At 31.8% G+C, this 24,514-nt stretch overlaps 1 protein-coding gene across 1 annotated transcript; it reads left to right on the top strand.

The window, feature by feature from the left end:
* The first annotated feature begins 9,949 nt into the window (after positions 1–9,949).
* Positions 9,950–16,139, top strand: LOC112769920 (receptor-like protein 9a). The gene is made up of 3 exons (XM_025814368.2): positions 9,950–10,634; positions 12,565–12,720; positions 13,951–16,139. Exons 1-3 carry the CDS (start codon positions 10,217–10,219, stop codon positions 15,864–15,866), a joined length of 2,490 nt encoding a protein of 829 aa, XP_025670153.2. The 5' UTR covers positions 9,950–10,216; the 3' UTR covers positions 15,867–16,139.
* Positions 16,140–24,514: the final 8,375 nt, after the last annotated feature.

Genomic DNA, 24,514 nt, shown 5'->3' with positions numbered 1-24,514 from the left:
GCTCAAGTGTTTTAAGAAGATGCTCTTGTATCACTCTATTTTCCTTGTGTTCCAATATTGAAGTGAGGCCAGCTTTATAGATGCAGCATGCTCTTCTAATTCTTCTTCATTGCCTCTTCCAATTAATTGTACCTTCTTCCTGTTGAAGCTATCTCCATTGGCATGAAATTCTTTTTACATTCTGCTTCACTAACTCTGCTTGTTTGAGGAGCTGCTCCACCACCTCTGCTGTCTTTAGAGCTACTGTCTTCTTTGGCATTCATAGTATTTTCATTTTTGAACGATTCAAACTGCTGCTCTGCACTTTTGTTTTTGTTCTACCCAACTTTGTGAATATTGCTTTACTGATTTTCTTTGTGTAGTGGTATTATCCTTGTGTCTTTGTAGCTTTTCTAGAGCTACAGCTGTCCTATGATATTGCCAAATATCCTTTCTTGCTTTTTCCTCTTTTGTTCTAATCATGAGCATTCAGAACTCTCTCTCTTGGCTCATAGGTACTAATTCGTTGCTTATTAGAGTGTAATGGACTGAAGCTTTGAAGTTGCTGAAGCAACATGAACTTAGGCTGAGAAGTGAATAAATGAGGCTGCATCACTTAGCACACACATTAAAGACATTTAAGTTTTTAACCCAAAGAATATTTTTCATGATTTATATAAAATCCAAAACAAAACTTAACTCAATAGATAAGATAAAAAGAAACAGTTTCTTTATACGTCAAATTGATAAGAGAAAAAGACCTAGCACTATTTTTATGTGAAAAGTTGGGAATGAACTAAAAGGATAGAGGAATGGCTGAAAATATAAATTAGATAAGTAAACTGAAGAGAAGAAAAAATGTAAGTAAAAGTTATGCGTGAAAGTAGTAACTATTGCAAAACCGAATGAAATTTATAACTGCAGTGGATGAAGGCAATGAAAGACGATGGAGATGATAGAATTGAGGGTAAGAAAGGAGAAGGGCGACAGTAAGAGAAATACAGAAAAGTGCATGAAGAACAAAAATGATAGATTTTTTTAGGAAATTACAAAAAAAAAAACTTTAATAGAATAATTAGAGCGAAACCAAACTATTGGTGAGAGTACAACATACTCAAAATAAAAGGATATAAACTAAAACTAACATAAAATCAAACAAAATATGAAGATAGTAAAGAATGTGAAGACATTGATAAAAAAAGAATATAAACAAAAACTAATATAGAATTAAACAAAATATAAAGATAGTAAAGAATGTGAAGACATTGATGTTCACATTAGTTCATTTTTCAATTTATTAGAAATATAATTTGCAGACAGTCTGTATTTTTTTATTGAAAGATATGTTATCTATAATTATAACAAAACTGTTTTTATTTTAATGGGAGGTTATTAGATTTTTCAAAATAAATTTATGATTATTTTTATCTTTATAATTTACTTTAGAGAAAAGGACAAATAGGTCATTGACCTTTTGTCCCGTAGACATTTTCGTCCCTGACCATTTGAAAATACTTTTAAATCCCTGACCTTCACAAAACTTGGACAGATGAGTCCCTCCGTCTAAATGCCTCCGTCAGACCCAACGGAAAAGTCTGACGTGGCTCCCGTTCTGATGACCTGGCGTGACAGGTTGACACGTGGACTGATGACTGGAAGGGTACTTTGAAAATTGGACAAATAAGTCCCTAAACCTAAAAACTACGTCGTTTTGCCTTTGGCCCTTTACAAACACTTACATCCTTTAAGTTGTATATAATACCCATTACACCCATACTACCCTTACTGAATTACATTAAACCCTAAGAATACCAACGATCACCATACTCTGTTTCTCCCTCCAAAAAGATTACTACCCAGGCTGAGACGGTTGTGGTGTGCAGTGGCTGTCGAAGAGGGAGAACCCTCCATTGTTGTCTGAGTTAATGTCTTCGTCACCGAAGGTAAGAATTCTGTTGTGTTGCTTAGTTAGTTGATTGTCAGGTTTAATGCTTATGCAAGTATGAACTGTGTTGTGAAAGGACTGATTGTGCATGTTAATAGTGTTGTCAAAAAAGTATTGGAGTTTTTCCTTTGAAATTGATTAACTGTTAGGGCAAAGAAAGCTTCTGGGGTGATTTTCGTTTCTATCTGTTGAAGGACATTGCTTTTTAATATGTGAAAAGAGTACCTCTTGATCATTATTTTTTGTTTTTTGTTTTTGTTTTTTTTTTCCAGATGATTGATGTGTTTGTAGTGCCTGTTTTTCACCATGGAGGTAATTTTGTGAGAGAAAGTAATGGTTCTCTGGTTTATAAAAATGGGAAGGTAGAGAAGTTTCCCAAAATGGACCTAGACTTTGTGAATTTCTAAGACTTGATCACACTGTTTAAGGGCTTGGGGTACCAATCATACAAGATAGTTTATTGGTATGATCCAAGGAATGCTGATATTGAGTCTAGGCTGCATATTTTGACAGGGGATACAGGGATTAATGCAATGCAAGAGAATAAAATGAAGAATACAGAAACGGACGAGTTTTACCTATACTTTGACCACCCTGTTGATGAACCTGAGATTGTGGAGGATGCTGGAAACCAAAGTAATAGTCCTGTCGCAGAAGAGGTTTTGGTGGATAATTAGGGTTCGTCATCTGATGATGGGTATGAGAGTATGGAGGATGAACCCTACAAACCTCCACCACCCGGGTTTGAAAGTGACAATGACGAAGATGATAACAGTGCTAATGACAATGGTAGCAAAAGGCAGAGAATAATGAAGGAAAATAAAAAAGTTGTGTCTCCAAAGAAGTCAACTGCAAAGAAAACATGTGCTAAAAGAAACAGGAAGACGTGGAAGAAGAAGGGACAAAGTAGTGGAATAGGTGCATCTAATGTTACCAGAAGATAGTAGGCCAGGACTGGGCCCAATGAGCAGCAGGCCAGAACTAATGTTGGGCCTGATCCTAATGTGCATCCCAACAAAGACCAACATGTTAGGTTCTATTTGAGTGAAGTCCAAGATGATGATGATGACCCGGTATATGATTATGAATATGAGAATTTACATACATCTATATTATCAGATGATGAATCTAGCAAGCATAAATTCCCTGAGTTTGATGATGATTATGCTTTTAGAGAGGGGAAGTTTGAGTTAGGGACTAGGTTTGCCACCATAGAGAGATTTAAGGAAGTTGTGCTGAGGGTAGGGAGCTTAGGTGGATTAAGAATGACAAGGAGATAGTGAGAGTGGGATGCATGGATGATGAGTGTCCGTGGTTGGTTCATTTATCATACAACAAATCTCTGTAATACTACCAGGTGAAGACTTACAAAAATGATCATACATGTGCAAGGGACATGGGAAGTAATGTGGCTGATCAACATTGGATTAGTTTGAAGGTTGAGAAGAGAATGAGTACACAACCTCATATGAGGACAAGTGAGGCTATTGAATTTCTCAGAGAAGAATTCTCACTCACTGCACATCCAAAAATAGTTTACAGAGTAGTTAGAGAGGCAAGAGAGAGAATCATAGGCAATGAGAGGGAGCAGTACTATAATTTTAGAGATTACTTGTTTGAGATATTAAGAAGCAACCCAGGGTCTAAGACAGAATTGTGTGTCACTCCTATCCCTCAATCCCCCTGTGTTTTATAAGCTTTATATATGTTTAGAGGCATGCAAGCAGGGTTTCAAGAGTGGATGTAGGTCGTTGATACATCTTGATGGCTGTTTTCTGAAGACTTATTATGGTTGACAACTCCTCACAGTAGTGGCCAGGATGCAAATAACCAATTTTATGTGGTTGCCTACGGAGTAGCAAGGTCTGAAACTAAGAAGTCTTAGAAGTGATTTTTGACTCCACTCCAAGAGGATTTAGGGGGATGTGCAGACTCATGGTTGGAATTTTATGTTCGACCAACAAAAGGTAAACTTCATAATTCTTTAACTACTTGGTACTTGTTAAAAATTGATGACTATTTTACTTATGAGGAGACTTATTTACTTTAAGCTGCTGTTTTAGTGTTAGGTAATTGTTTAATATTAACTGTTGTTGAATACTAGGTTATTTTTTAGTAGCTATATACAATTGTATGATGACTACTGTTTTAGTTAATATGAATGTACAACTGCTATGTAGGGATTGCTACCTGCATTGAAATTAGTGATGCCAAATGCCCATCACCGAAATTGTGTGATGCACGAAAAATTTTATCAACCGGTTTAAGGATTTGTATATTCGGGAGGTGGTTTGGAACCATGCTAAACGCACCACCATACCAGAATTCACGGAGCAAATGGAGAAGCTCAAAGGAATTAACCAGGGGCATGGGAATATCTGTCGAAATTTGAGCCAGCAACTTAGGTGAAGGCCTATTTCTCACATGGACCAAAAATGGACAACCTCACAAATAACATGTGTGAGGTGTTCAACGCGAAAATAGTAAACTATAGAAGCAAGCCTATTCTCACAATGTGTGAAGAAATTAGGTGCTATCTAATGAGGAGGATGGTCAAGCATAAGGAGTTACTAGAAAATTATCCTGGAAAGCTCGCACTTGTTCAGCAGAAGAGGTTAGATTGTCTTATAAGGCCCAGCAACAAATGGCTTGCAGAGTGGACAGGTGACGACGAACATAAGAGATTTAAAGTGAGTCGTAAAAATACAAAGGTGGACGTGGATCTTATCAAGCAAACCTGCTCATGCAACAAATGACAGCTAACTGGTTAGTTTTAATTAATTGCTAAGTCTTTTCTCAATTATATGGTTTACTGTTAACTGGTTCATGATGTTGTTCTGTTTTAGGCATGTCCTGTATCCATGCAGTAACAGCAATCAGAAAAAGGCATGATCATCCAGGGGAATATGTGCATCCATGATTATGCATGGAGTCAATCCATAAGACATATGCACATTGTATTCAACCTGTGCCAAGTCAGGAATTTTGGACAAGGACTGAGTATTCAAGACCAGATCCTCCCATCATAAAGAGAGTAATAAGCAGGCTAAAGATACACAACAGACAAAAGAATTCGACTGAACCACTGATGCAGCAAGGTGACAAGCTGAAGAGATCATTTAAAGTAACTTGTAGTAAATGTGGTGCAGAGGGACATAATTACAAGACATGCAAGGGTGCTCCATCTGACCCCAACTGAAAACGTAAGACCAAGAAGTCCAAGAAAGGTGGCACAAGTCAATCAATAGTTGTCCTTCCACTATCACAGTCAGCACCAAATGATAATGTAAGTATTGTATTTAAGATAGTAATCTGGATAATTGGTTTTACTGCATGATGTATGTCTTTGTTTAGTGCAATGTTAGAGAATTACTACAGTAAGGTTCTAATTGGTCAACATAATTAGACAGGATACTCCTAACACCCAAAGTGCTCCATCTAGCCAGACTCCATCTAGTCAGGATGACATTAACAATAGCCAGCAACACACTCCAGATGTAAGTTTTATCTATTATTGTGAAATGTTGACCCTTTAAACTGTTATTACCCTAAATTTCATGAATACTTTCTTATATATGATAACCAGTTTTCAAGTGTTATGAATCCAACTCCTTCCATGTCTGTGGCAACAACACTAAGACCTGTAACTAGAAGGACACCATTTAGGCCTCCACATCAACTTCCATCCACAACCCACCAAATAGTTCAACCAAAAACTTCAAAAATGAGGCCCAAGCAGAAGATATTTAGACCACCTGGTCCACGTTGTCCCAGTTCACTCCCACCCCTAAGTCAGCCTGCACCACCACAGCCTCAACCTCAAGGTGCTCCACCTGGCTCACAACCATCTCAAGTTAGGCCAGGACCAAGTACAGCAGCAACAACAAGACTGTTCAAATTCATCCCTAATCCACCCTCCATCAATCCAAAGAAGTGAAAAAATATGTCATCTTGAGCATCCCACTATGTCTTGTAATAGCATTTAAAAAACTTGACTGTGGCAACAATGTTTTTTTTTTTTTTTTTTTTGGAGAAGCTCTTAAAATTTTATAAACCGTTGCAAACTTGTTAGGTATTTGAGACTTACTTTTGTGATGTTAAGCTTCATAATACTATACACTTTATGAGATTTGTTCTTTTTGGGTAGCTTTTAGAAAATTTGACTGTGGCAAAGATGTTTATATAACTTTCAATCTATGTTATGTGTTTATGTATACAACTTTTATGCCTATTTTCTTCAATCATTCAATGTTTCTTTAGATATTGACAACATAACTTCAACAACATACTGATATCATAACTTGGAATTGCATTTAGATAATAGGATACATAAATTACCTAAATGGCATGTTTGAATACACAACAAAAAATTGGATCAACCCATTTTTCTATTCTAATTTCTAGAATTCATTTCTCAGGCACTACATACATAAAAAGCAACAAAAACAACACATACAATTATACTAATACAACAAGCTAATAGGTTTTTTTTCTTCTTTAAAGCAGTAACCTTCTCTTCCAGAATAACTATCCTATGATCAAATTCCTCTTCCTCTTCCTCTTCAACAACTTCAACCTCTTTCTCAACCAGAGGTCTTTTATCAAAGATGCGACCATTGCTTCCAATTCTATCAAGATGCTCATCGACCCAAACAAAAAATTTGCAATGCAGTTGCTTTTCCTGTCAAAATTTCTAAAATTATGTACTATATACAACCATTTCAGAACAAAATCCCCAAATTTTTTATCTTACCTTATAGAATGGGCAACCCAAGAAGACTCTGTTTGGGTTGCTAATCGTCCTCGACATATACATTATTGCATAAACTCCACGGAAGCACCTCAGGGCGATATCGTTCTTCAGGTCTCCGGCGTGCACAACACAAGGAACTGAGCTTGAAGCAGAATTTTCTTCTCTTACTCTACTGAGCCTTCTTCTTGACGTTGATGATGCTCCATTAGTAGCCATGGTTGATGCAGGTAGAGCTCCTCACCACTAGCCTCTACAAAAAAACGAAATCAATTTAAGGATTAGAGCCAAAAGGCAAAACGACATAGATTTTAGGTTTAGGGATTTATTTGTCCAATTTTCAAAGTACCCTTCCAGTCATCAGTCCACGTGTCAACCCGCACAGGTCATCTGAACGGGAGTCATGTCAGACTTTTTCGTTGGGTCTGACAGAGGCAATTGGACGGAAGGACTCATCTGTCCAAATTTTGTGAAGGTCAGGGATTTAAAAGTATTTTCAAATAGTTAGAGACGAAAATGTCCTAGGAACAAAAAGTCAGGGACCTATTTGTCCTTTTCTCTTTACTTTATAAAATGATTTGTTAGAGGATAAATATAGTTCAAAAGAATTGGATATCAAAATTATAAAATCCTTTGTATTAATTTTATATATGGTCATATATAGATATACACTTAAACATTTTTTTTCTTAATAATTGTATATTAAGTATAAGTGAATGAAGCACGAAAGGAATACTAATTATATGTAATAAAGAGATTTTAGAAAGAAAACAAATAATTAATTAATTTATAGATTCGTACAGTAAAATTATTTTGTCTAATCTTTTAGTTTCTATAATTGCCAAAAACATTTTTTCTTTTATATTAATCAGTATTTGATTTATTTTATTTGTCCTTTTAAAAAGAATTCTGTTATTTCATTTGAAACACGTTTAAAGTTTTTTCTTTTCACTTATTATGATTCTATTTATTAAAACGAGAAAAGAAATCGGAATGCTATTCTAAATTTATTGACCTGGAAAATAAAAATCAACAAAAGGGACCGTCGAAATGCATCCGAAATAACGAATTAGAGGGACCACAACGTATGTATTATGGAGAAATGCAAAATTTGATATAATTATATAATAACTTTTAATAATCGTCAACTTTACAGATTAAAGATATAACTGATGATAATTTATATAGACAAAAAAATGGAATATGCTATTTAAAAAAAATAACGCTAAAACCCTAAAGTGTAGAAATAAAAAGTTTGCTTCCATAATTAACTTGTTCATTATTTGTTTTTATAAGATTTAATATTTGATTGCTTCAGAAAAAAAAATAATATTTGATATATTGAGGATAAATGGATGAAATTTGATGTTGATTGGAGGCAAGAAAACGAAGATAAGGTTGGTGAGATAATGATAATTGTACATTGTATTATTTAGAGAAAATGAGTTTTATTTTCTTTTAGAGAGAATAATTATTATTTTTTATATTTTAAGTTTTTAAAGACTTGGACAGAGATAGATGTATAAATGATTTTATATTTAACCAATTTCCTCGTATAAGAATTCCTTTCTGAATTTGAAGCATGAATAAAATCTATATATATATATCGTCTTGAAAGAAAAATTTATGTTTTATTTAGAAAAGTGATTACAGTAAATACCAAATTTTGAATTTTTTGGTCGTAGAGGTAGCTATTTATCACCATATTTATACCAAATTCTTCATCATCTTCTTCGCCTCCTCAACCACAACTGGAAGATCTGGCTCATAACTGCATACAAGAACTAAGTTGTCTCCTTCTTTTTTACCATCAAGTAAGATGACGGTAGTGGTACGTAGCAGCTATGGCAGTTGGGATGAGAATCGGATGGGAAAGGATTTAGACGGTGATAGTAGAAAAGATTAGAAATTTTGGATATGATAAATTAGGTTAGGAAGAGGGATATAGTTAAAAAAAAATTCGATTAATTTTTAGAATTTAAATTATTTTGTCCACTAAAACAAAATTATTTTCCTTTTTTCGTATAGATTTGTTAACTTTTTGACGCGAATAAAAATAAAAGGAGTGTTAGTAATTAGTAAGTTTTATGACTTATAGCTATCAATTAGTTATTATTAATGTTTTTAATAGTATAAAATTTCATTTAATAATATAAAATTATTTATTTTTTTTATTGATTAAATATTGACAAAATTTTAATAAAAATGTTGGTCCTAAACTTTCTCTAAAAATAATTGTTTATTTTTAATATTTAAACTTATTATTATCTTAATAATTCTAATATTTTTTCGCTTATGTTCTCCACTCTATTTTCTCGCGGGATAACCTCTCTCCTCCTGTCTCTTGTTCTCACATGCATGTTTCATTTGCTCTCTTTTGTTTTATTTTGTGGTATTTTAATTTCATATATTTTTTCTCTGTTTTTTTATTAATCTTTCTATTGATTTCGATTTTTTTCTCTAATATAATATAGGAGGAATCTTTATCAACTGGTGGCTTGATAGACATTTAAATGATAAGAATAATAAAATCAAAACTATTATTTACACATTAAAATCAGCTATTATATATTTATATATAAATACATTTATATTTTAATTTATTTTTTAATATATATTTTATTTTAATGATTAATTTTAATATATACCTAACATAATTATAATAAAATATATACAAAAGATCTTCGAATCCTCTTTATATAGGGTAGATTTTGTTTCCTTTTCTTTTGTTTATTGCTAAGAAAAATTTAATAATAGGTATCGATGTAATTTAATTGATGAAAAATATCACTTTAACCATAGGAGTGTTTTGAAATGAAATTACTAGGGGCATTTTAGACAACTAATAAAATATTCCTGATAATGTAAATATCAACCAAACATTGAAATGAAAAGTTGATTCTATGGATTAATATTCCTAGAAATCATTTATCAATAAAATATGAAATTTAGAAATATCCAAAGATAGCGAACAAAATGCATGCGTGCCTTTGTACTACTATATATGTTGACTACGAGAATATGTAGTCAACTGCATCCAAACTTATTTCCTTCTACCGCCGAGCACTCTCCGCCAAATTAATAAGTTGTTATCAGTCACAAATTGATAATAGATAATCGAAAATTACCAGGAAAGGGGAACGATCAAAGAGTGTTAACTTGAAGACTAGAGTTTGCCAAATTGACTTGACTCGGGCCATAGAAGCGTCTGTAGCGGACTAATGACTTTTTAAATAATTCTGAATAACAATAAATAATGGAAAAATTATATGAGTGATATTAGGAACTAATAGTATAGCAATCAATTTCAACTAATACTATAATACGTTGTTAAATAAGTTCATATAAAACTTATTAAAAATAAATTTTTGTTAAATTTAAATTTTAAATATTTTTTCTGATTGAATGTTGGTTATAAGATTAGTTGTGCTATGGTAGCTCAAAACTTTTGTCAAACACTAAGCGCAATTGAATCTACAGCTTAATATTTACTTTTTTATTATAAAAAGAAAACAACACGGAGACACTAATACCACAATTCCATGCATTTTGAGGATATGGAGTGTCGTTGGATGAAGCCATGGCTGACGTTGATGGGAGCAACAGTATTGATGATGATTCAAATATCTGGTAGCAGCAGTGGGTGCTTTCCAGAAGAGAAGAGATCGCTGCTTGCATTTAAGGCTTCTTATTCGGATGATTCTTTGCTGCCTTCTTGGGTTGATGATCCCAATAGCAATTGCTGCGAATGGGAGCGCGTCACTTGTGATCCCTCTTCAAACCATGTCACCGATCTCTCTCTCCATGGTTTGTTTAAAAATGGTTCTATGCCGAACCATTATGGAGTATTTGATTGTTATGGTTCTCCAAGCTTAAACAGTTCCTTGTTTCTACCCTTTAAAGAATTGAGAACTCTTAATTTGTCCTTTAATTGCTTTGGAGACTTCATTTGGAACCCAGGTACACTCTCATCAAAATAATATTCTATTTCTTTCTTTCTTTGTGCTCTTCTTCATTGGACAAACTCTCATAGGAGGATGACTTTTTCTTTAATTATTGGATGCTTTTGTTCTAGTTTAAAAGAAGGCAGTTTAATTAAAAAAAATATTCTCTTCTATATTTTTGTTTGTTTGTTTGTATACTTCTTTTTAGTAAAAAGATCATTAGAAAATGGAAAAAAAAAAAAAACTTCCATTTCTATAGACAAATATTTAGAACTTGTTAGACAAAATTACCTATTTTTAATTTAATCATTGTATATATTACTTTAACGAATAATTCTAATTTTTATCCATAGTTGTTTGAGACATAAAAAATATATAAATTTAATAATATATATATTTTTAATATTCTGTGTAAAGAGAATTTTGCATGACAAAATGTAATAATAAATGTGATTAAAATTAAAAGGACTAAAAAATATTAAAATTTTAAGATTATAAAAAAAGAGATAGATTTGTTTAAAAATTAATTTGATTTTTTTTTTAACTTTAGACTCACTCATATACCTTCTATAACTAGTTTAATTTTATATAAATTTATAAAATGTCACCTATGTGGTAAGCTACATTTCACGACAATCATTTATTTTGTGACATATAAAATTAATATATTATATTATTATATCATATGACACTTAATATAATATGTTATTATGTAATGAATAAAAAAATAATTTAATTTATAATTATATCTTTTAGTAATTAATTTGAGACTTCTTGTTTTGAGGGATAAGTACGATTTTGGTCCTAAAGTTTAGTGCTAGAATCGAAATCGTCCCTCATCTAATTTTGGATATAAAATCGTCCTTAACGTTTTTTTTCGTATTAAAATCGTCTTTTTTATTTTTTTTGGACAAAAATACCCTCACCACTACCAACATAATTACTTCCTCCACCACCACCACCACCAACACCAACACCACCGCCACAACTTCCACCAACACCACCACCAGCACTACCAGCACCACCAGCACCACCACCAACGCCGCCGCCATCCCCCTCCCCCTCCCTGCCTCCCCTCCCCCCTGTCCCCTTCCCCTTCCCCCTCCCTGCCTCCCCCCTAAACCCCTTCCCCCTCCCCCTCCCTGCCTCCCCTCCCCCCCCTCCCCGTCTTCCCCGCGTCACCCCCTCCCCGCCTCCCCTTCCCCCCACCCCCAAACAGAAACAGAAACAGAGAAACAGAAACTCAAGTAATAAATTAACAAATTCAAGTACACAGCCAAATCAACAGAGGAGCATGCATGAACGGCGGGAGAGGCAGTGGCGGGGCGGAGAGGCAGTGGCGGGACGGCGAAACTGCGGCGGCGAGACGGCGGCTTCCCTTCCCCCTTCATCGTCATCATCATCAGAGTTTTGGAGGAGGCGGCAGCGACGATGAGGTCACGGCGGCGACGACGGAGGCTCTCTGGCGCCGTCCCCCTCCCCCCTTCGTATACCCTTTTTTTCCCCACCCCAACGCGTTTTTACGCGTTTTTTTTTTTAATTTTATAATTTTTATTATTAAAATAAGATAGGGGTAGTTTAGGAATAAAACAAAAAATTTTATTGAAAAGGACGATTTTAATACGAAAAAAAACGTTAAGGACGATTTTATATCCAAAATTAGATGAGGGACGATTTCGATTCTGGCACTAAACTTTAGGGACCAAAATCGTACTTACCCCTTCTTTTGAAGACCAAATTGATTTTCTGGCATATTTTTTTTCTCGACTATTTTGACTACTTAACACTTCAAAAGTTGTATTAGTGCAAACACTTAATTATTAGATAATAATATTATAATTCTTTTATACTGTAAATATATATCAATTAAACTCTATTTATACTTCATATTGTATTATTGTTCATTCATTGATGATGAAAATAACGTTTTGATTAAACTTTTGAAGATAATAGAAGCACCTCAACTTTGGAAACACTGGAGACGTTTGATCTCAGCCACAATAACTTAAACGAGGGTGTACTAGAGTTCTTGTTTGGTCTCACGTCCCTCAAGAATTTAATTCTTGCCGCTAATAATTTTGTTGGACTCTTTCCTAGCAAAGGTATGAATCTAGGTGTAGATTTTTTTTTTTTTTTTTTTTTTTTTACATTCTAAGTTATTGGAATAATATGGTTATGATCATATATAAAATCTATTCAATTAATCCTGTATTCTCCACACGTCTACAGTAGAAAACTAGTAATTAACAAAATAATGTACTGAAATGTTAAGATATATAGGTGACATCCTTTGGTATTTTTTTTCTCTACGAATCTTATCAATCTTTTTACGAGACGATTATATATAAATAATTTATATAAGGAGTCTATCGTTATGATAGCTATAGTAGTTATATAAGTAGAGTAATACTACATATATATCTAAGTTTTTTATTAACTAAGTTAAACAATAAAATTTATAATATTAATTAATTATAATTAATTTTTATTATATTAGATTAATTTAGTTAGACTTAATTAATAAAAAAATTTAAATGTATAGTATTATTTTTATTATAATTAAAATAATATTTTTAATTTTATTTTTAAATTAAAAAATATTATTTTAATTTTAATAATACTTTTTAAAATACTATAACGGCACATAACTAGTATATATAAAATCTTAAATTATGTAAATTTTATTTAACTCTCTCTTAAATAAGAGTAAATTATCTTCTATGATAAATCTAACAATTATTGAAAAGAATAAATTATGTCATTAAGATGGTTAATATGATAACTCTTAATTTAACTTAAATTTTAACAACCAAACTAATTAATTATAATAAAACTACTTAAACTTCATACCTATAAAATTACACCGTTCTTATATCAACTCCATTAACAATTAAGGAATTCACCCTTACTCAATTAACATCTTGTCTACTTTTTTTATTTATTTTAAATTTGTGATTTGGCCTTTCGATCTTTCTTTTCATTTGTTCTTTTTAATGTTTTAGTTTTTTATTTTTGTATTGTTAGATCTAATTAATATATGTGTAATTTTAAAAAAATATAAAATAAGATCTCTTTTGTAACTCTTATAATTTACAAAAAAATTTTTTTTTACTATATTTAATTAGTTTAGTTATCAAAATTCAAGTTAAATTAAAAGTTAATATTAACTATGATGACATAATTTATTTTATCTATAGTTATTAGACATGTCATAGGGGTAACTCTTTATTTAAGAGAGGGTTGGGTTGTATTATATATATGGTGATGATTAAAGTAACCTTGACTTGCAAGTGTGTTCTAATAATGTTAAACACTGCAACTTTTAAATGAAGGAATATGTAGATTGAAGCAACTTGAAGTGCTGGATTTGGGTGGCACCGATTTCGAAGGAACTTTGGATATATGTCTTAGCAATATGTCATCACTTCGGACTCTGGATTTCTCAGATAACTCCTTAAGCGGGAAGATTTCAACAACTCTGATTGCTAGTCTTGTATCGCTGGAGCATCTTTCCCTTTATGGCAACAAATTTGAAGGTGTATTCTCGTTTAATATCTTGGCCAACCTTACAAAGCTTAAGGTGTTACAACTTGGAGATATGGATTCCAGGACTTTTGAGGTGCAAACAGAACACCCTGCTTGGAATGCATCATTTCAGTTGGAACAGCTAAACCTTTTCTCTTGTAAAATCAACTCACCTACATACAGAACACCTTCTTTCCTTTCATCCCAGAATAGATTAAAATTTCTTGATCTATCAAAGAACAACCTGGTTGGTGAATTTCCTAATTGGATGCTTGTGAACTACACAAAACTAAAAGCACTGTATCTGAATGGTAACTTCTTCACTGGGAATATAAAACTTCCCAGTGATCCAATTTTACAAGGCATGGATCAACTACATGTGTTGGACATATCAAGCAACCATATCCAAGGAAAGCTCCCCAACAACATAGGATTCTTCTTCCCAAACCTAGAATATCTGGATGTCTCAAGCAATATGTTTGATGGTCATATTCCGGCCTCGATTGGAGAGATGTCCAACTTGACAGCGTTGAATCTGGGAAACAATAACATCTCTGGCAGCATACCTGAGAACATTGTTATTGGATGCACCTCGTTGTTACATCTGTTTATAGAAGCAAACCAGTTGAATGGGACACTTTTAAGTTGTATTGCAAAACCCGGGCTTTATACCCTGAGTGCGTCAAGGAACAACTTTGAAGGTTCGATAGTAACACAAGACAAATGCCAACATGACTTTATTTTCCTAGATTTGTCTCAAAATAACTTCTCTGGTGCATTGCCCTCTTGCTTGAACATGTCCTCGGCAAAAATAATTTACTTGTATGGAAATCGTCTTACTGGCGCAATACCTGAAGGATTATTGAATAGTCGCCGCCTGTTGGCCATTGATTTAAGTGACAACAACTTTATGGGAACTATTCCAGAGAGCATCTATGATTCTGAGTCTTTGACATTACTTTTATTGGGAAAGAATCAGCTACAGGGTAATCTCTCTAGCCAGATATGTGAATTGAGAAATCTCCAGGTGTTGGACCTTTCAGAAAATAGTTTGACTGGGTCCATTCCTTCTTGCTTCGAAAATCTCAGATTTGCTGGGCGTATGCAATTTTTGAATTTCCCAAATATTGATTTCATAAGCCTAATTCCATTGAATCCAGAATATGATATGTTTGGCTTTGCCATATATGCGGGCTATACATATGTACAAGTGACAGTGAAAGGTCGTCCCTTATTTTATCATGGTAATATAGTTGAATTAATGTCATTATTAGATTTATCATCTAATCGATTGACAGGGGAGATTCCTCATCAATTAGGAGATCTAAGTCGCCTTCATGCACTCAATTTATCTCACAACCGTTTGAGTGGGCTAATTCCAGAGAGCTTTCACAAGATGCAAAGCATGGAGAGTTTGGATCTTTCAAATAACCACTTGAGTGGACAAATCCCTATTCAGTTGTCAGAGTTGAACCTTTTGGGGTATTTCAATGTGTCATACAACAATCTATCAGGTAGAATACCTAATGAGAAACAATTTGCAACCTTTGATAATAGCAGCTACCAAGGAAATCCATATCTCTATAGGGATTGGGATAATGATAATAAACACATTCCAATAACTCCAATAGATGATGGAAAGAAAGATGCAACTGCTGCATCCTATGTCACAGTGATCTTAGTATTTATGGCAATCCGTTGGATTAATCCCTTACAGGAGTAAGCATTGCTTGATTTGCCAAAGTGTTACCTTAAATGTTTTTGGTGCATTTCTTCATGATTTATTCTACTAGAAAGTTTTGAAATAAATTGCTCTAGTATGTTTGGTATATATATGCCAGTTAGTAATAAGAAACCTTTCTGGTTGTAACTTCATTTAGGAGGAACAGACCTTGTTTGCCTTCTATTTTTGTAATTACGTCAGTCAAGTAAAATAATAAAAAACGTTTATGTAATGATTTATTCTAATATATATCCTGTATTATTTTTATTTTAATTTATTTGAGTGTGATAAAAATCTAAATTTTGACTTTTTAGTTTTTTTTTTTATTCAAAGAAGTGTATATATAAAAGAAATTGGGATGCTTAGAATTTGTCTTTTTGATCTCTCTTTCTTATTTTGTCTAAAATTTTGTTATCTTGATTCACCTCACATTAATTATTAGCGATAAGTATTATTTTGGTCTTTATAATTTAAGATGAAAATTAAAATCTTGTTTTATTTTTAAAATTGTTTTTAACATTAAATTTAACCTTAAAGTTATCTTTTTTAATTATTCGAATCAAATTATCCCTGCAAAATAAAACTAAACAAAACACTCTCCCTCGACCATCGTCACTCCCCAAAATCTCATCCAAACGTCACTAGTGCACCCAGTTCACCATCAAATAACATTGCTAATAGGGACAATTTGTCTGAAAATAATGGTTTGGGAATAAAAAGATTATTTTAAAAATAATTTTAATATTAAAAACAATTTAAAAAAAACATTAAAATCGATTCGATTTTCATCCCAAACCACATATACTAAAACAATATTTATTCTTAATTATTATTTTATATATTAATAATAATATAAATTAAGAAAAGATTAACAGTACATATTAATTTATCAGTGTATATAGATAGAATTGAGGTACTTGATTTGGTTGAAGAATGTACCCTCTTAATATTTTGGTGTCTAAATTTTAGACTCTTAATTAATCTTATGTTCACTGTTATCGTACAATCATTATTTTTAAACTGTAAATAAATTAACGATACTTTATATATATATATATATATATATATATATATATATATACACAGTAATTACTCAAATAATTAGTCCCAAAAATTTTAAAAGCAGACATTTTAGTCTCCAAAAAAATTAATACACAAAAATATTTTTAATATTTTCATTTCATTTTTCGGCAGAGTAATTACTCAGATTAGTCCCTAAAAAAAATTGATACACAAATTAATTTCCAACGTTATTCTCCATTAGACATAATAGTCATCCGTCTAAAAAAAAGTAAAATAAAATTATTATTATTATTATTATTATTATTATTATTATTATTATTATTATTATTATTATTATTATTAATGGCACAATAATACTCTAGCATAATCATTTGTATTTTTTAGACAAAAATAATGATAAATTTATTCATTAGATTCTTATGTATGTATTTATAATATAATATATATATATATAGTCACTCTAATAATAATAATAATAATATTCAATAAAATTATTAGAGATTATTCTACAAAAAAATTAAAATTAAAACTATTTGATATTTTTGTATTTGATATAATCAAAAGATGTTCTATTTTAAAAAATATGTTTGTATTAAAAGAAAATATTTTAATTTAGATTTTAAAGTATCATTAATCACCTTACTTGTTTTTAACAAAAAGAATGTATTAATATGCTAGTGTCATGGTTTACATACATAAAACTAAGTTAATAATAAGAGAAAAACCCAAATCAACCCCTGACAATTACCTCGAAAGACAACGAGGCCCCTGACAAAAAAAAAACCCCAATCCGGCCCCTGACAAAAAAAAAAAAAATCCAACCCGACCCCTGACAATTACCTCGAAAGGACAACGAGGCCCCTGTGCCAAAAAAAAATTAATGTTATTTTTTTTTGCACAGGAGCTAATCAGTCCCCAAAAAAAATTATCAGGGGCCGGATTGAGTGTTTTTTTTTCTTGGGGGCCTCGTTGTCCTTTCGAGATAATTGTTAGGGGCCGGATGGGGTATTCACTCTAATAATAATAGGTGAGTTTTATGGTGCCTTTGTTGTGGTGCCTAAATTACCTAACTTCTTTTTCAAAGTAAAAAATAAAATATTTAAAATAAAAAATAAATTATATAAAATTTATTAAATATTATTTATTTATTTTTTTTAATAACTTAAATACAAAGTAATTATATAGTAAAAGTAATATGTCTGATAGAGATAAATATTAAAAATTGATCTGTGTATTAAATTTTTTAAAATTAAAATATCTACTCTTAAAATTCTTAGAAACTGATTTGTATTGAATAATTATACATATATACTTATTCTCTTTGAAAACAAATGAAAGGAGATATTTAGTTAATTACATTTGTTATTGTAATTACCTACCTCGTCAAGATATGTGTGTAACCAAATATTTTTTTTATGAACAATGGAGTTAATGCCCAGAAAAATAAAAATTACACCGAGACAATTCTTGGAATAGCCGTGTCAAGATATGTTTGTGATCAAATAATTTATGTTACGTTTATTTTTATAGAGATAGGATATTGAGATAAGGATATAAAAACATAAAATTGTATTTGACAAAGGAAATATGGATAGAGATAATGTGTCCAGAAATATTGAATTAGTGTATGTTGTGTCCATCCTAACAAAAAGAAGACAGAGATATTAACAAGAGACACAACTTATTTTTTATTTTTTCTTTCATTATTTTTGTTAATTTTTTATAATTATATTTTTTATTATTATATTTTTCATCTCAAATTTTTTGAATGAAAAAAAATAGGAATAAATTGAATTTTTATAATTTATTTTAGTTTATCACCAAATAGAATATAAGAATATAAAATTTTATATATTTTTTATATTTTGTTCTTAATGTCTTATCTTATCATATTCTCAAAAATAAATAAACCTGAAATACACATGTATAACATGTCTTTCATAACATCTTAATTAAAGATATATTTTTATTTAATATACACGTATTTATTTGATGAACTAATTGTTATTGAATATGGAAATTACTTGATGAGATTAATTTTAAATTTATCATCATTTTTTAAATGTAAACAAGGCTTAGCAGCCCAAAAACACAAGGGAAAAAAAAAATTAGAAAGAAACAAAACGGGGAGTCTTCACTCGATGCATGTCTGCCTCAAGGACTAGCACTACAAAAAAAAGTTAGTTAAAATGGCTTTTTTTTTAGTAATTATAGCAATTTGAACTTTTATTATTATTAAAAATAATGTCTTCCAAAAACGTTGTTATCCTAAACACCATTTTAATTATTATGGCGTTTTTATAAAAATGGCCACAATTACCAAGAATAATACGATAATTTTTATTACGTTTAAAATGATACGTTTAACTGTTATTTTAATTACATAAAACGGCAGTTAAAATTGCTGTTTTTACTAGGATATAATGAAGTTTTTTTTGTATAAAATGATGGTTTAAAATCGTCATTTTTTATCTGAATAACAATCGTTTTTTGTTGTTTAAAATAGCAACTTTTAACTGTCATTTTTACAAAGATATAATAACACTTTTTCTTTTTAAAATAGCAGTTGAAACCATCTTTTTTTTTTTAAATAAAATGATATATTTAACCATCGTTTTTATTTAATTATGATGACAATTTTATACTTTTTAAAATGGGATTGAAACTGCCATTTTCTTTTACCGCTTAAAATGTCATTATCTTACTCTTTTAAAATGGTTGGTGGAGCTAATATTTTAACTGAATTAAAATAAATTTTTTCTATTTAAAGTGCCATTTTTAGAACTCAAATTTTAAAATATCGTAATAATCAAAAGTGATAATCATAAATCAAACATCATAACATAATTTTTAATTCACACACGGTCACTAAAAATCAAAAGACATAATCCAAAAACAAAATATCAAAGATAACATAGTTTTTCAATAACACGTCTTAATATATGATTCTTAATACATAGATTTTTATCATGATTATGCTTTTTTGTTGCTCGCTCCAAAAGACCTACTTTTTAACTTTTTTAGCGATAAAATTTTGTTCTCTTGATCCAATCCCTAAACAAAAAAGTATAATTTTTGCCTAAACATAAATAAATCTTCAAACAAAGTAAAAAAAAAAAAGCAAAAACTTTTTCAGTTAGAAATGAAAAAAAAATAGCATCTAAATCGCAGTTGATTACTTGGGGTCTAATTTTTGTCTATTTTTTATATCAAATTTTATTAACCATGCATTTTTATTCCCCTTCCAGGACATGAAAAATTTTCGAAAAAAAAAAAAACTACAAGAAAGTTACCATTACTTCTTTTAAATGATAATTTTGTGGTACTAGCAATAACTTTATGAATATATTTTTGTCAAATAATTATGTATATGTAAATTAAATTCTTCTTGCAAGATTAAAAAAAAAAAGAGACAACTTTTGAATATGGATAATGCTTATGGAAGTAGTGTTCTAAAACGAAAGAATGAGGGTTTTTTTTAAGTCCTCTAAGAAGAATATATAGTTCTAAGATAGGTCAAAAAAATATTATATACAAAATCATCATATGCAAATCTTATTTGATGACTCTATTAGAAAAAAATTACAAATTTAATGAACAAATTATTTATTTATCCCATGTCGGACATCATGACTTTGCTGGCAAGTAGAGGAGCTTGGTAAATAAAAATGTAAGAGTCATATATATGCAGGTGCTTGGTAAATAAAAGTGTAACTAAAATGTGGCAATCTGCAGCTTCTATATTTTCATTAGTAATAACTAAGTCAACTTGTATCATGCAAACAGATAGGTTCAGAAACAAATTAGATCAAAATATGTAAATTGAAATGAATAGAGAAAGGCACAAGAGAATAAAACTAATAATTTTTATACTAGATTCATACTGAAAATATTTAATTTCGTCTCTAATATAACAATTTTCAAAAAGGTTATTAGCAAGTCAAAAACAACTTAAGTGTCTAAACCAAAGTAATAATAAAGGAGGAAAAAGAACCAGAAAAAGAATCAATGACATAGAATTTCAGTGGTTTAACTGAAAGTCTACATTAAAAAATTAAAAGATACAAACATTTCAATCAAAGAAGAAAAAAATTGAAAGAAATGTGACTTACTTTTAAATAGATTATCATAGGAATTACTGTCGGCCACTACAAGAAAAATAATGAGTACCATCGGATTTAGCATCGCACATTAGCGTCGACTTTATTGGCGAATTTTTGATGGTTTTTGGTGTGGGGTTCTTCGTCATATTAAATCATTACCGACGGATTTTCGTTTCCGACGATAAATTCGCCGCTAATAATTGGAGAGAAAACGAGGAAAATAGGAGCGAACTTTAGCATCGGATTTACCGTCGGAAAAATTCGACAGTAAACACTTTAGTGAAACGCTGTGTTTAGGTGACCTGCACGGCGTTACTGTCGGATTTATCTGACGGTAATCGTGCTCTAAATTTGAACTGAGAACCCTCTTTCCCTTCATTTCAAATTTTGTGCTCTCTCTCTCTCTCTCTCTCTATATATATATATATATATATATATATATATATATATATATATGACCTCTCTTCTTCCTCTCTCTAACCTCTCGCCTCTCACTCTCTCTAACCCTCTCATCTCTCCTCTTTGCCAACATCCTCCTCTCCGACAGCCCTTCCAATGGCACCATCTCACAATTCTGCTACCGTTGCTGTTGCAAACACCTCTACCGCCGCTGCTACTGCAAATGCCTCTGCCGCAACTGCTGCAAACACCTCTGTCGTAGTGACATCATTCCAAATCCAAAAGAAGAATGCAAGATCATTAGTTTGAGGAGTGGAAGAGTGGTTAGCAAAAGGAATGAAGATCAAACTGAGGCACCAAAGGAGGATGTAGAAGAGGAGAAGAAAGAAAAAGAGAGCACTGTCTATGCACCAACCAAATCTCTAAAAGGAAAAGAAACAGTGACTCCTTGCCAGTCAAGAATTCTTTTTTCTCAAAGGCTAAAGAAACAGCATGCTGATGGACAATTCTCCAACTTTTTGGAGGTGTTCAAGAAGCTTCACATCAACATTCTATTCATAGAAGCTACAGAACAAATGTCATTTTATGCTAAATTCATGAAAGAATTGTTATCCAAAAAGAGATCTTTGAGAGGAGATGAAACTGTGGTGATGACCGAAAAATGTAGTGCCATAATTCAAAGGAATTTGCTAATGAAAATACAAGATCTAGGGAGGTTCCAAATTCCATGCACCATTGAAAGCACAACCATTGAAAAAATCTTGTGTGATTTAGGGACAAGTATAAATTTAATTCCCTTGTTTGTGATGAAAAATCTACAGATAAAAAAGGAGCAACCAACGAGGATAGCTCTACGAAAGGCAAACAAATCAATGAAATCTGCACATGGAATAGTTGAGAATGTCTTAGTTAAAGTGGAGAAGTTTTTTCTCCTAGTAGATTTTGTAATTCTTGACATGGAGGAGGATGAGAATGCCTCCATCATTCTAGGAAGACCATTCCTAACCACTAGGAGAGCCTTGATAGATGTAGAAAAGGGTGAACTAATGTTGAGGGTGCATGATGAGCACTTAATCTTTCATATTTTCAAAATCATATATGAATCAAGTGAGAAGGAAAATTGCTTGAAGTTTGAATCAAGTGATCCAAGCCACCTAAAACCCCCTAATATCAAGCTAAAGTTTGGTGTTGGGAGCACATCATCAAATAAAGAAAAGAAAATACCCAGGAAGAAGGCCAAAGGTTAGAAGAACAAGAAGATACCCACAAGTAATTTCTCACCTAGACAAAAAAGTATTACAAAACCCTATGCCATCAGGGATATGTGGTCACCATGGGAATTCACCAACAAGTGGCATGACCCGTACACAGTAAATAAGATTCTCTCCTTTGAACACATTGAGCTTCTAGATGAGGCATATAAAACAGGCATATAAAACCCAATTCAAATCACAATCCTCAATATCTCTATTACTTGAATAATGACCGTGGCTCCTGAAGTCACGCGTCACTCTCAGATTAATTTGTAATAAAAATTGAAAACAGAGTAACTCAGAAGGGTTTCGTTCTCGCCTTCATCTTCTTTTTCCATTCTCTATCTTTCGTTTGACGCTGTCCCTCTCCTCTCTATCTCTCTCGAAAATCCTAATTCCCTAATTCCTGTCGTTCTCTCCTCAATTGGCTATTCTCTCCTTCTGGCCTGGATCATTTCTCTCGGTGTTGTGACCTCGATCCTTCCATCTTCTCTGTGTGACACTCTCTTTCTCTCTCATTTTTTTTATTTCTCTCTCACGTTGTCGCTCTCACTCTCAAACCCTGTTCTCTGTTTGTCGATCGTTTTTTGCATTCTACCAGTTTCTGGAGGCATTGTGGAGGCCACAGAGGAAACCATTATGGCCAGTTCACGACTGAAATGGGAGACCTCGGATGAAGGGCTGAAAAAGTGGGCCGAACACAGCAGAGGTCCTTTAATTCCAAATTTTCGCTCACTAGAACAGGTTAGATATCGGATGTTTAGCCATCGTGTTTTTTAGGAATTTTTTGATATTGTTTCAAATAAATGTTAATTAATATTATGTATACTCTGATCTGTTGGTATATGAAATGAGAATAAATGTTATTATTTGACACCTGTTTCTGCCATTGCTCTACTGTGCTATTAGGTTAGGGTTTAGAGAGATGAGTACCGATTTTTGGGGGATATTTGTCGGAGTGACCGAAAGATATTTAGCTTTACAAGTTCGATTTCTCTCTTACTTTTGATTCTCAGATCTGATGATGTCGGCCGTGAAGATCTTCGATTAGATCTCGGAGGTTAGTTGGGTTTATCTTGATTTAGGATTTCTCATGTATCTTAGGATTTCTCATGTATCCTATAAAATTGTAGGAATTAGATTGAATTTGAGTTTCTGATATGTAATTCATAGCAGTTTTGAATAATTTTAATTAATTTTTTGAACTCCATCTTCATGAAGAGAGATTTTTTTCGATTTTCTGTTAGATGAAAAGGAGAAACAAGAGGATAAAGAGAGTTACCTATTTCCTTCATTTTTTATTCTAATTTTTATCTGATTGAATTCATTTTTTGATGTGTTTCAGTGTGTCGACATAGGAGTCTTGAAATTGGGAATCTGCCTGGGTTATGGATGCTTGGTATGCCATTGTTTATGATATTAGGCTTCTTGCTGAGAAGGTATCGATTCTGATTTCATTCGTTTTTCTGTAGAAGTTTTTTGTGAGGTTTTGTGCCATTGTAGTCTGATAGAGAGTTAGCTTCAAATGGAAAATTTCAGGAGAAATTGAAAGGAGATGGTTTGTTTCTTATAAAACTATTTGGTGTTCTTGTGGTATGTATTCTTCTACCTAATGGTTATTGTTTCAATTTTTTGGTTCATGAAAGTGAGGTTTTTTGGAAAGGAGAATTTAGCTACTTTCTTTATAATAATAGCATTTTGTGTAAAGAAATTAGAAATAACTTCGCATTGAATTTGAATTCTAAAGTAAAAGAGGCTATAATGTTATAGGAGCCTTTTATATTTATAAATTATAATCATAATCACAAGTAAGATTATCTATTGTAGGACCTTGGTAAATGCTTTTTGTGGATGAGAGCACCGTGAATTT

The sequence above is a fragment of the Arachis hypogaea genome, chromosome 18 (genome assembly GCF_003086295.3).
Source record: "Arachis hypogaea cultivar Tifrunner chromosome 18, arahy.Tifrunner.gnm2.J5K5, whole genome shotgun sequence".
Lineage (NCBI taxonomy): Eukaryota > Viridiplantae > Streptophyta > Magnoliopsida > Fabales > Fabaceae > Arachis > Arachis hypogaea.
Note: the sequence above shows the minus strand (reverse complement) of the source record. Positions and strands in the feature narration are given on the sequence as shown.